Source organism: Zophobas morio, unplaced genomic scaffold (assembly GCF_036711695.1).
Source record: "Zophobas morio isolate AGI-343-1 ecotype UQ-CSIRO unplaced genomic scaffold, CSIRO_AGI_Zmor_V1 ptg000006l, whole genome shotgun sequence".
Classification (NCBI taxonomy): Eukaryota; Metazoa; Arthropoda; class Insecta; order Coleoptera; family Tenebrionidae; genus Zophobas; species Zophobas morio.
The window spans coordinates 11,639,025-11,653,361 of NW_026972111.1; the positions used below are offsets into that span (position 1 = coordinate 11,639,025).

At 31.8% G+C, this 14,337-nt stretch overlaps 1 protein-coding gene across 2 annotated transcripts in view; it reads left to right on the forward strand.

The window, feature by feature from the left end:
* The window catches only part of LOC135123611 (uncharacterized), a 65,785-nt gene that overhangs the window by 44,653 nt on the left and 6,795 nt on the right, over window positions 1-14,337 (forward strand). For both annotated transcript variants that reach the window (XM_064048413.1, XM_064048412.1), the window contains exon 2: window positions 9,957-10,165. In XM_064048413.1, the coding sequence (XP_063904483.1) occupies window positions 9,957-10,165 (209 nt within the window). The remainder of the gene's footprint in view (window positions 1-9,956; window positions 10,166-14,337) is intronic.

Below are 14,337 nucleotides of genomic sequence, written 5' to 3' on the forward strand. Positions count from 1 at the left end.
TTTCGTATTCTAGGGGTCAGGAAACGTCGAGAAGAAGTAGCCAGTTAAAAAAAAAAACAATTAAATAACTTGTTTGTATTTTTAATTCTATCGACTTGATGTGGAGTGATCCTAAAGCAAGGTTCAGAAAATAATAACCACCTTAACAGCTCCCCCGTCGTAATAAATGTTATAAGTGGACAATTACCCGTCAAAAGTAGCAAAAATAAATTGAACAGTCGAAAAAGTCGAACGCCCCCACAAAACATTATAATTACACTTAATAATGATGTAGAAATCTTGTTCGAATTTACTCAACATTGTAAAATAAAACTTTTCACCAGACATGAATCACCCAAACCTTCCGAAATTCGCTAAAACCACTAAATCTTTCCCCCTGAAAGACGAGATGAAAATTTTAAAAGCTGTAAATTCTCAAATGTTGCCACCAGCGACGGAAAAACCTCCAACGCATATCTTATAATAATAACCTTTTAATAATCCTACCCTTTTAATAAAAAATAAACTCCGGTTTATGGCACCGTGGAATTTACCCTGCTGATGGTTTGGTGTCGTCTGGTCTCAGATTTATCTACCTAATAACATGTTTCTTCGAACTGGAAGGTAAAATTTGGTTGCAGCTCAACAACCCTTAGTACTTAGTTCTGACAAACATCACGTACACACAGGGCCACGTCACGGTCTTCAAATAACAGATATCAAAGTGGCATTTATCACGTGAACAAATATGGAGATTTATTCAATGTATTTGAATAACGAGAGCAAAAAGGGAGTCTGTCTCAAACAACACCACGAGGAGAACCTGGAACGGTTGGTTTACAACCAAAGGATGATTTTGATGATGTATTAACATTTGTGTCTTTAGAAATGTAAATTTCTCTAACTAATCCCCGCCCTTTGATGTGCCCGCATTTCCAGTAACTACTGATGAGCAACACTGACACATACTTGAACCATGAGTCATAACAAAAGCTGTGATGTATCTGTTTAATATTTAGATTGACCAGAATTTTGAATGTTAAGTATTTTAAATTGCCACTTTTGGATTCAGCATCCTTGATTTTAGTCGTTACTAGAACTATTTAAATTCTGAAAGCTCCTACATGCGTTTACTTCTTATGATAATGAAGTGATTAGCATGACGTCCGTAAAAACAAATTGTGCATTATTGATATGATAGGAGAGATGTATTTTTGCCGCCTCTTGGACGCCACAGAATATATAGTGGGGTCTAATTTTAATCAACTTATGGAGATAATTTGACATTAATTTATAATAGTATGATAGGCTATAGGAAATTTGCAAATACAAGAATAATTAAAAATAACAGGAGATAACGAATCGAAATTTCAAAATATTTGTGCAAATTATTGAAATAATCTTTTATTAGCCAATTAATAATTATTTAATAGTTTGATTAATGTAATTTTAATATTTCTAACTGTTTGTTTATTTGTTATTTGGGAATTTTATTGTTTGTCTAGAAAACGTGTTTTTGTTGTGTGAAGAATATCGGTTTTGCGTTTTAAAGCAACGACATTGGCAAATTTAGTGCTCAATGTAATAATGACATCTTAATTAAATTGATAATAAATTTTAATTAATGCTGCTCTTGTATTTATAATGAACTATGACATTCAATTAAAATTAACATCATAAATTTAATTCTTGTCACTAAAAATTTTTATAAAAAAAAATATTAATTTTCACAATATTTTTCAGTCTCCACGAATCTTATTGACTTATTTATAACCTTGCCACGTTCTTGCAAATAGATAGAAACCCGGAAAAGCTCCACACCGTGTCAATACAATGTAAACAACAGAACATAAAGACTAATACAGAATGAAATAAATATTCCGCCTATGTTTAAGTTATGCTACAATCCCTCTAAATGATTTATTCGCTTGCTTCATCAGATAAAACCGCATATTTTGTAGGTAAGAAAATTAGAACGTAAATTAAATTGTAAATCAAACCGTGAACCCAACAAAAATCAAACAAAATTTGAATAAATCAAGAGTGTCAGTCAGTAACATAACAATGCAAGGGATTTATAATAGTTTATTTATGTCATTTAAAGTCAAATTAAAATCCTCATGCAATTGAAAAATTTTCTTACAAGTTTAACAATATTTTTGCGAGTTGAATTTGAACATTTATTCCCGACGGCGCCGCTCTAGAGCGCAGCGTTTCCTAGACCAACGTATTATGTTTTTTTGATTTGTTTCCAACTTAGCACCTTCCGTCAAAAATTCACAACAAAAGAACGAGACGAAATTCCTCGATCAATTGTAATGAGATCGTCCTAAAAATAAGTGTCAATAAACTTATTGAAAAATTCGTTCAGAGGTCAAATATGTTTGTTATTCTTCAAAGACGAGCGAAAGTTTCTCCAAATATGAATATTATGTTTTGTAGTTTTCTCTTAAATTATTCACTCTCGCAATGTAATTGTCAATTGTGTACAGATTGAAATTTGCGGTGTTATAAAAAAGTACTTTCTTTGCATTGTATTTCTTTTTAATTTCATATGAAATTTGTGACTACACATTTTAAAATACAGGGTGCTTCAAAAACGGCATACTAACTCAATAGTTGATTTGAGGTCGCTACCCTCTATCAAGTAGAATTTTACAGTTTTACGTCGCTGAAGATTTGCTGAAAACGTAAACTTTCAGTCATGAAATACTAGAATGACGATAGGCAAATTGAAAGAATTTTTTTTTGGGCCACCATTCTCTAAATACTTGTTTCCGAGTAGAATAAATCGTCCGGAAACAAGCTGTTTCCGACCTAGACCGTAGAAAATGACATCTAACAATGTCATTAGTCTCTGTACAAAGGCAATTTCATTCAGAGATTTCGTCTTGTGTTACTTTGAAATTGTCAATGTTCCTCAATTTTTCGTTTCGAGTTCAAAACTTTCTATATACCTAAGTGTTTATGGGATTATGTGATTATGGAAACCCACAAAAAGGAGGCGGAGAAACCTAATATCTGTCGCTGTTGCACGGCTAATGAAAATTTGTGTAATTATCTAAATTAACATAAAGCTATTTCATTCAGGTCATTGATCATAATCATTTCAGCTATTGCAATAAATTCATGCTTGTTATTATTTTTATCCAGTAGGTTTCAATTTTTGCGCAATAATAAACTTGGCAATTTTTGGTTAAAAATTTAACTGATTAGACAAAAATTTATAATTACATATTCAGTATAAAAATGAGATCATTATCATACCAATCATATATTTTATTTTAAGTGTGGTTAAATCGGATTGTCGGCGCAGTTCGATATTCCCGAAATTGAAAGTCAGAATTTATCAATATGTTCACCTGGACAATAGTTGTTTAAACCTAACAACTTTTTATTTACATCCTATACAGACCTTGGCTAAACATTATTTGTTAAAAAAGCACAAACTTTAATATTCTAGGTCACAGATTGTAAAACCATGATCATGAATACTGTTATTCTAGTATGATTCCTAGCACTGTTATTTCTATATTTTTTAAAATGTCATAAAAAGACAATGCCCGTCGTTTTGACCGTTAATTGAAAAAGTTAGCGTTTACATAATCACACGTGTCGAAGTGTCATTAATCACCTTTCCAAATATGGCCCCTGAAAATCCATTTTCCTTCGTTTTTTTTTATGGTGCGTTGGCCGAACCAGCATCCACTTCTCGTCCTCCTACCATAAATGGGGGCACCGAGGTCGAATTTCAGTTACTTATCCACCTAATTACGCAAAAACTCGCAAGCAATTACATCTCAATCGCGGCCAATTTGCAATTATAATGAAAAATCAGTCCATCAGTAATGATAAAATAATGAGTCCCTCTCCATTTTATCATGTCTCGTAAGCGAACCCATTAACAAATTCCTCAAGAACACGTGTTCTTCGACACGACAACCCCAAACAACCATTCGGAATAGTAAGAATAAGTCATCGGAAGTGTCCAAAGCTGCGCAATATTTTGCTGGGATTTTCGAGGTCCCGCACCTGTTGTCGTCGCTGTTACAACACTCGGAAGAAAAAACAAGACGTGGATCAAGGTCAATGTCAGGCGATCCTGTCCATTATTTTAATGGCCTGATTTGCACAATTATTCGTGATTTGTTGAACAAACAACGTGCGACTTTTACTCTTTTTTTATAGCGTCGCAAAGGAACGGAACGGTCGGTATGTTCGAAGTTTTTCCGTTTTTCCTAAGTTCAATATTGGTTGTGCAATTTTCGCTTTCGCCGGAGCGAGATTACGCCAAAAAACGGCGGCGTCGGCAGAGGAAAGAAAGTTGGTGTTGGTGGTCGGCGTTTATGAAGTTAAAAAAAAAGAAATAGTTTGGTTGAATGCGGCGTCACGCGAAAAGGCAAGAAGAGAAAATGTTTAATATGTATAACAAAAAAAAAAAAACTAAATGTAGTGTTTGAATTTTGGTCATATAAATTTTATTGATAATTATTTTGTTTTTCGTAAACATATCTTTACGAGAATAACAACACTGTGACGCGGATTAAAAAACCCAGCGTATTGAACAAAAAATTGGTGTAGGTAAATGATTTAGCGGAGACTTCCCTTGACCCTGAAACACTGTCAAACAAGTCCAGTGTTTCAGAAAACTTTTGACTGCAAATTTTCTCTTTTTTTTAGGTTAAAAATTACGATTTATTTTTATGACAGACGGACAGACGGAAACGGGTACTCTACAAGTCACAAAAAATGGAATAAGACATTTGTAAAAAAATATTCCCCATGTATTTTTGACAGTTTTGACATATCAATATTGTAATAAAAAAATGCTTCCTTGTTGATCACCTAGGCCATAAAACAAATTTCGTGTTTCTGACTTTTATTCATTTAAAGTGCTTCCACCAAATCAACCATAAACATTTTTATTTTTTCAACCTTTTATCTCTCATCCCCGATTTTACACTCCTAGAGGATGAATATTGAAACATTATAAAATACGTACTTTGTTATTTATACAGTGTGAGTCACTAACCGTGCGGTGTTCGATATGTCATTATTTACTATTAGAAATACAACAAAGAGTCAAAAACCAAAGCTGTACGGTTATTTAAGGACTATACTCTAAAATTATTTTTAACTATACAGTGTGTTCTGCTTTTAAGGTGTAACACACAACTTTTTTGAAATGAAACAACCTAAATACTATTTTGACATTTTCTCATTAGGCTTTTCCTATTTACTTTTGAAATTGCGATGCGATGTTGCCACGTTGTTCTAATTTTCGTGAAATTTTTTGGCAATAGAAGGTTCACAAAAAAATCGCATACAATTTTTTAATGTTTTCAAATATCGATATTTCAGTTTTTTCAAATAGAACACCTGTATTTTTTGGTGACGCTATCTTACTCTACTTTTTGTTCTCATTCTTCTAATATAGAGATAATAAAATAGAAAATTGCAGTAAGTATCAACCTTAAAAATAAAAAATACTTTAAAAAAAAGAAGAAAACAAAAATAAAATAAGGTGTGGAAATAAAATATAGTCTGTTGTGTTTGACAAAAGTGAAATATCGATATTTGAAAATTGCAATAATTAAAGATTTTTTTATACACACCCTGTATATGAAAATTCCATTTTAGTTATACCACAACCAAGCGCGTATTTTTATTTATTGCTCCACAAAATATTCTAATAATAACTATTGCGATTTTTTTTGTCAACTCCTCAAGAAAATTGGAATAACGTGTCAAGGTCTCTTCGTTATTTCAAAAATAAACGGTAGTTTTAAAGCCTAAGAAAAGGTCAATCAAAATATGTAAAAATACAAGGTCATCAAAATTGATTGAGAGAGTTGGTACCCCCTGTTTTTGTCGTGAAGTTTGTCAACCTTATGACAGATTTGTTTAAGGTTATATGGGAATGAATTCAGTGGCGTGACAAAAACTCCAAACTTCAAATCTGACAACTAATATTTTTACCAAAAAAAAAAAAAATCGAAAAAAGACGCCACTGAGTTTTGAAATTTGAAACTTGAAACTTCAAATCTGGCAGCTAATATTTTTATACAACTTAATAAACCAAATTATTCAAGTTCAGGTTTACCAACTCTCTCAATCAATTTTGATGACTCTGTATACGGGATGTTTCATTAAAAAAAAAACTAACACTCCGTACAGTTAAAAATAGTGTTAAAGTATAGTCCCCAAAGAAACGTACAATTTTGGCCTTTGACTTTTTCTTCTATTTCTAACAATTAATGAGATATCCATACCCTTAAAGGTGGAATTTTCAAAAAATGTTTCGTACTGTTTGCCTAGATCATAAAACAAATCAACTGTTATTCATTTAAAGTATTTCGACCAAATCAACCATAAACATTGTTATCTTTTCATCCTTAACTTTCATCCCCGATTTTACACCCTTATTAGAGAACGAATACTGAAAAATTATCAAATACGTTTTCATTATTTATATAATATTGTATAGCGACTATACAAAACTCACTTGACATACACCTTGTAAAACATTTATAACTTAAGCGGCTTAAGCCAAACCATCCTTATAAGTCAAACTGGCTATTGTATAACTTAACTCAGTTGACATATACCTAGTAAAGCTTTACAGCTCCATTATGGCAACAATGGACAGCAACAATTCTTGCGGTTCGGGTCCGTAAAGCTTACAATAGTTTGACTTATAGGGGTGCTTTGGCTTAAGCCGCTTAAGTCATAAAAGTTTTACAAGGTGTATGTCAAGTGAGTTTTATATATTTGTATACCGTTTCAAGCAAATAAAGTTCATCCGCTAATTCGGGGACGTTGCCACGTTATTCCAATTTTCTTGAACTTTTTTTGGCAATGTATGTTTTACAAATTCTGAATTTGTTGTGGTATCAATTCAATCAAATTTTAATATACATAGTGTTTATAAGAAAATCTAACACTTTACAATTTTCAAATATCGATATTTCTGTTTTTTCAAATAGAACAACGTGTATTTTATTACTGTATTTTACTCTATTTTTTTGTTCTCATTCTTCTAATATGGCGATGTGTCTCTTAATAAAGTAAAAAATTGCAACTTTAAATATAGGGAACACTTAACAAAAAAGGAAGAGAACAAAAATAAAATATGATGCGAAAATAAAATATGTACAGTGAGTACACAATAAGTATTTTTATTTGTTTCTTCACAAAATATTGTAATACAGATAAAATAATCCTATTGTGATTTTTTTTGTTAACCCCTCCATTTAAAAAAAAAACAAGAAAATTGGAATAACGTGTTAATGACTCATCGTTATTTAAAAAATAAACAATAGTTGTAAAGTCTGCGAAGACGCCAATCAAAATATGTAAAAATATATAGGATGTTTCATTAAAAAAAAACGAAGTTGTGTTTTACCCCTTAAAAACAGAACACTCTGTGTAGTTAAAAATAATTTTAAAGTTTAGTCCCCACAGAAAGGTACAATTTTGGCCTTAGACTTTTTTTTATTTCTAACAGTTAATAAGACACCAAGGAACGCGCACTTTCAAGCAAATAAAGTTTGTCCCCTGATCACACCCTTAGAGGAGGAATTTTCAAAAATGTATTCTTATTGTTCACTTAGGTGATATAAAACAAATTTAAAGTATTTCGACCAAATCAACCATAAACATTTTTCTCTTTTTACCCTTAACTGTTATCCCGGATTTTACACCTTTAGAGGATGAATATTGAAAAATTGTCAAATACGTGGTTCATTATTTACATACTATTGTAGAGTATTTTGTATATATTTGTACACCGTTTCAAGCAAAAAAGTTCATCCCCTAATTCCCACCCTTAGAGGCGGAATTTTCAAAAATCCTTTCTTATTCCTTACCTAGGCTGTAACAATTTTAAATAAATTTTTTGACAATGGAAGGGTTCACAAATAAAAAATCGCAATAGTGTTATTTTTAAAGTACATATGTCTTACAGTATCTTGTGGAAGGATAAATAAAGGTACGCGTTTTGTTGTGGTATCCATTAAATCAAATTTTAATATAGAGAGTGTTTATAAATTATCTGAAACTTTACAATTTTTTTTTTAAATATAACACCCTCTATTTTATTACTGTATTTTACTCTATTTTTTGTTCTCATACTTCTAATTTATCGGTGTGTCTCTTAACAAAATAAAAAAATCGCAGTAACCATCAACTTTAAATATAGAAATTAGGAGTACTTAATAAAAAGAATAAGAGAACAAAAAATAGAATAAGACGCATTAATAAAATATAGGGTGCCATGTTTGAAAAAATTGAAATATCGATTTTTGAAAATTGTAATAATTAAAGATTTTTATAAATACCCTGTACATGAAAATTTATTTCAGGTATATAAGTTATACCACAACAAAGCGCTTTTTTCGATTTTTTTGTAAACCCTTCCATTGCCAAAAAAAAATTCAAGAAAATTGGAAACACGTGGCAACGTTGCATTGTTATTTCAAAAATAAACTTCAGCTGTAAAGTCTGAGAAGAGGCCAATCAAAACATACAGGATGTTTCATTAAAAAAAAACAAAATTGTGTGTTACATCTTAAAAACAAAACACTCTGTATAGTTCAAATAATTTTAAGTATAGACCCCCACAGAACCGCACACTTTTGGCCGTAACTTTTTCTTCTATTTGTAAGTTCACCCCCAAATTCATACCTTTAGAGGCGGGATTTTCACAAATTCTTTCTTATTTCTCACCTAGGTAATAAAACAAATCTACTTTTATTCATTTAAAATATTTCAGCCAAATCAAACATAAACATTTTTAACTTTTCGTCCGTAACTTTCATCCCCGATTTTATTAAATTATGAAATACGTGTTTCAGCATTTATATACAGGGTGTTTAGGAGAGAAAAGTAATTTAAAATGTTCTTTTGTCTACATTTCGACGATACAGTCCTTCAAAGCTTAATTTTTTTTTTCGAAATTTCACCATATTTTAGTTCACTATTTTATGTTGGGTACCTGAAATCGATCGGACTTCCATTTTTCAAAATAATTTTGAAGCTATCTTATCTTTATCCATCGTATTCTTCATTTTATAATATAACGAGAAACTTAAAAGCTGTTTAGGGTGAATCTGACAAAAGTGGCTAATTTTTCACGTTTTTGATATATCTTTCTAAATCCATATTTTGTTTTTGTAAGTGAACGTCAAATTGACGTATTCTTAGTAGGGTAGTTTCGGCTTTGCACTCATATTAGTTCAAATTACAACAAAATCGATCTCAAGTCAGCGCTAGATTTTTAGTGAGTATGAGAAATAGAGCTTGTCCGTCCAGCACCACTAGAGGACATTTTTTGCTGATTGCATTCTACTGCTCCCATTGTATGTTAATTATGTCATAAATCGTTTTTGTCAGGTAAATTTGTTTTTGGAATACAGTCCGCTGAAAAGTCGTTAGACGTGTTTGCGTGTCTTTATCAAATTTATTACTCGTTAATGACGTCACAGCTTTGACAGGTTCACCGGAAGATTTAAATGTAGGCCACCTAAAACTATTCTCGCTTTCAATAAGGTCTCATTCCTGAAATTTTCACCAAATTCATTCGATAGTATGTGGAAATTCCTAAAAACAAAAAATTACGAAAAAACTTAATAAGCATAAAACATTTAACATCGCATATCAAATCTAATCTTTTCTTTGTCCATATTTTCTATTGACATGTTGTGCTCTGGCGCACTGTCACCGCCTCGAAAAATCATCAATTACACTAATAACTTTAAAAAATCGACAATTCTGTAAAGATAATCACCACGGCCTCGAAATAATCCGTTCCACTTGCACTTTATTGCTAATAATAACTAATAAATTCTGTAATAAATTCATTATTTAATTTCCTGTGTGTGTGTTAATTAAACGAAATCGTGCTCTCTCCGTATGACGTAATTTTTCTTTCATTCCGGTCCTACCCACGTGTTCAAATTCTTTTGTTTTTTTTCCAGGCGACCTTCTCGTTCGAACCGCCGGCGACAAGAACTGGTGGCCAAGAAGGGCCGTTGTCAAAAATGGCCAGCTGCAGATTTCCGGATGCCACGGAGAGGGTGCTCCGACAGCTCTGCGTCTTCCCTTGAGACATTTGAGTCTTCAGGCCGGAGCTTTGCCCAACAGTCTCTCCCTGTGTAGAGGGCAGAGCGTAGTTTTGACAATACAGGTAATAAATACTGAGTGATTGAGCAAGTCTATTTACCAAAAAGTGAGTTGACAACTTGTTGAACCTTTTTGTCATAGTCGCATTCGCACATAATAAACGCAACGGTTGCTCACTTCCCGAGTGGCTAATTTCATGTTCTCTTACTGTTTCATAGCTGGATGTGAAAAAGTAGGTCGTCCGTTTCCGTTTGCCTCTTTGTCGCCTGTCGGTGATTTTATTAAAGAGACAATAATTGTGGAATTTTACAAAACATTTTATGAATGTCGTGCAGAACCAAAATTTAATGAAGTTATTTCAAAATTGTGTTATGTAAAATTTGTTCGAAAAAAAATATAATTGCATCTCACTAATCTAATTCTATTTTAGAATTTATTCATAATAAATAATTAATCATTATTTACCGTTTTAGTCAATGATAAGATTTTTGAAATTGTTATTTATAGCAAATCAGGAAACATTAAGCAAGTTACGACTTCTTTTTTTCCTTTTGGCATAGAATAACCCATTTGTGCCTTCAGGATTGTTATGCAAGAAGTGTCGTCCTACGACATTTCCAACATTCTACCGTGCTTTGGTGGCTACAAGGCCACTGCGGCTTACAACACAACGCATACTTTCCTTGTTACTAGACCAAAATCGGGCAAATTGTCTGTGGGTGCGCGAAATAGTGGAAATATCGCAACTGCGAATTATTCGTAATACGTGGAACGGATTTTTTTTAAATTACCATATTAGTAAGGTGATTGTCATGTATGCTGAGTGTGTGGAAGTGCTACTTTATGGTTTTCGATGTTGTGTGGTTAAGGCTTTAAGCGACACCGCCGAACGAATAAATAAATGTGCAGGAGAACTCGTCGTATCACCTATCGAAATATTGCAACATAGTCGTTATGCGGTGTGTGGTGTAACGGATTCCGCTATTAGATTAATATAATTTATAATTAGAGGATGTAAATTACCACAAAAATTTATAACGTGGTAATTTTGTCAGTTTATTGGAGAGTTTCTTTTTTTGGAGCTTTATAAATGCGATAATGAGTCAGAATGTAAATAAAGATTTAAGACAAATACATAGCTATTTTTGAAACAATAAAACGCAACAAATTTTCAACTCTTATTTCTTAATAAATTAAATAGGGGATTAGATTTGTTTTGAAGAACCATAATATGTTAACGAATACGATCAATTTCAACGCTAGACGTTAGATAACAACTGTGTGGAAATGATAAATGAGGTTGTGTTACTTCTGATTTCCAAGGATTGATCAACACTTTTATCATTATTGTATTTCAGAGCAGCTGTTCGTAGTTGAATAATTTTTTCCAAATTCGTTGTGGAGTAAATAAATGTTCCATGCGAAAAAATAAGCCGAATATTTTAACCAGAGAGGAGGTGTTAAATTTCATTCATAAAGCCCCGAACAAAACATTTTTCATGGTCAAGGTTACTCTGTTTGGTGTATTTGGTGGATGTCGCCGGAGATAGTGAATATGTTAGATAGTTGAACATGTTGAGGACAGAAGTTCGGTCAGTTTTGAAAACAAGACTAACAAGAAACGAGTTTTTACAATTATTGATGAGGAAGAAATGAACTGTTTGAAGCTGATAAGAGTGCGACGTTACGTCTACAAGATAGGGGCTAGCATTGCCAGATTATAGTGACATGACTGGGGAAAAGTAGATACAGGGTGTCTCTTCAAGTTCTATTTTTTGCATTCTTTTTCAAATTTTATACTTCATTTGTTTTTGGAATGCGGTGCTAATTTGATTTTTTTTAAATAGCACAAGTAATCAAATGTTCCGTTTTTAAATAGTGACGAGATGGCAAATAAGTTGTCAAAATAAAAATACTGAAAATCAGAAAATCGTAGCTAGCCTTGACAATACTATCACCAAATTATAATCCTGGGTAGGACACTTTGTTCAAAAATTATACTAGTGCCCAGGCATTGTATAAATTATGGAACTAAGGGTACATAAACTGAAATAAAGGTGCCATATTCTCCGATTTAATGATTTAAATATTGAATACATTGTTATGATTACATTATTTTTATTTCAGTTGTTTTCTTTAATTGTTTAAGAACAAAGCAACATACAGACAACTTGTTGCATAGGACTTCAATTTGGCTTTTCCACTTTAATTTGTTATCCAACAATATGCCTAAAAATTTTATTTCGTTCACTTGTCTTATTGAGCCAGCATTGGATTTTATCAACATGCTATAATCTTTTTATTTATGTATATCAGTAAAATCAATAAATGTGGTTTTTTGGTTGTTTAATACTAAATTATTTTTACTGTAATATTCTTCTATTTCCATTTTTTTTTCTTGCTGTTTTAGTTATATTACTTTTTTTTGTCTGCATTTATTATTATCGATGTATCGTCAGCGTACATCACTGATTGGTTGCAAGAGAAGTCGGATACATACGTTAAATATAAAAGAGGTCCTAGTACGGACCCCTGTGGTACCCCTGTGGTCATGACTAACTTACTTGATCTCATTCCATTTATTTCAACATAATGTGTCCTGTTTTCGAGGTAACTTTTAAACCAATCCCATGTTACTCCTCTGATGCCATTTTGCCAAAGTTTTTCTAGTAGTTTTTGATGATTGACAAGATCAAATGCTTTGCTCAAGTCTATAAAGAGTCCTATGCTACTTTTGTTATTGTCGATATTTTCGTGTATTCTATTTAAAAAATCAAAAAAAGCCCTTGACACTGATTTTCCTTTAGTAAAGCCATGTTGTTGCGGATGATTACGTCCAGAAATCTCAAGAAACTTACTTAATCTTTCAGCAACAAGTTTTTCAATAATTTTTGAGATGCAGTTCAAGTTTGATATCGGTCTATAATTATTGGTTTGTGTTGGATCCCCACTTTTAAAACATGGTAATATTTTGGATATCTTTAATAAACTTGGGAATTTTCCACTTTTAAATGAATTATTTATTATAATTGTTAATATTTCTGCCAGTTGCATTGCACAATGCTTTAACAGTATTGAAGTTATCTCATCTGGACCATTAGCATTACTATTTTTTAATCCGTAGATTGTTTACAGATTTCTGTTTCTATATTCGTAATTTTGCTGATTTTGTTATATTGACTACATAATATGTTATTTGAGTTAAATTCTTTGGCAACGTTATTAAATGAGTAGTTTAATTTATTGGCACATACGTAATTATCATTTATTATATTACCATCAACGTCTATTTCTATTTCCTTTTTTATTTTTGCCTTTTTTCCAATAATTTCCCAAGCTGTTTTGTTCTTATTGGTGGAGATTTCCATTAAATAATTATTGTATTGTTTTTTGGCTTGCATGATATTAGTTTTGTGTATTTTTTTGTCTCTTATAGAGATTTCTGGCTGTTTCATCCCCGTCTTTAGATTGTTTGAAAAATTCCTTCAGAAATTTGGCGGAACTTTTTATTTCTGGCGTAATCATTTTTTTTGTGAAACCTGTTTTTATCTGTTTTGTGTTTTAATGGAAATGCAATATTAAAATAGTGTGTAATTATAATATAAAACATGTTATACTGAGCATCAGCGTCAATGCAGTGTCTAACGGTGTTCCAATTTTCCTTATCTAAGAGATTTTTGAAGTTCCATATATTTTGTATGTTATTAAGTTGTCTCATTTGCAGTGCTTTTTCGGTGGTTACATATTTCCTTAAGTTTAATTACTTGGGCCGCATGATCAGACCATCCTGTCCACGTTACATAGCTCTCATATGCATGTATATCAATCGGGATACAGATGTTATTAAGGCAGTTATTACCCCTTGTTGCTGCCTTTATGATGGGTTTTAGATAATAGGAGTGCAAGACGTCCATCATCTCAGATTTCTCAGATTGTTGGCCTAAAAAATTAATATTAAAATCGCCGCATATTATCCATTTATACTTTCTAAATTTTTTTGACAATATGTCCAACATTATGTTAAATTTCTCAAAAAACAAATTAATATTACCATTACTGCTACTTCTATATATGACAATAACAATTATATTAGTAATCAAATCAGTAAATTTACTTGCCACACATTCAAAGTGTAGGTCAAGAGAGAGACTTTTAATTTCTTCTACCGGTTGTCCCTTGTTGTCATTTTTGCATAATATTACAGTACCACCATGTATGTGGCTTGTTGTACTAGTT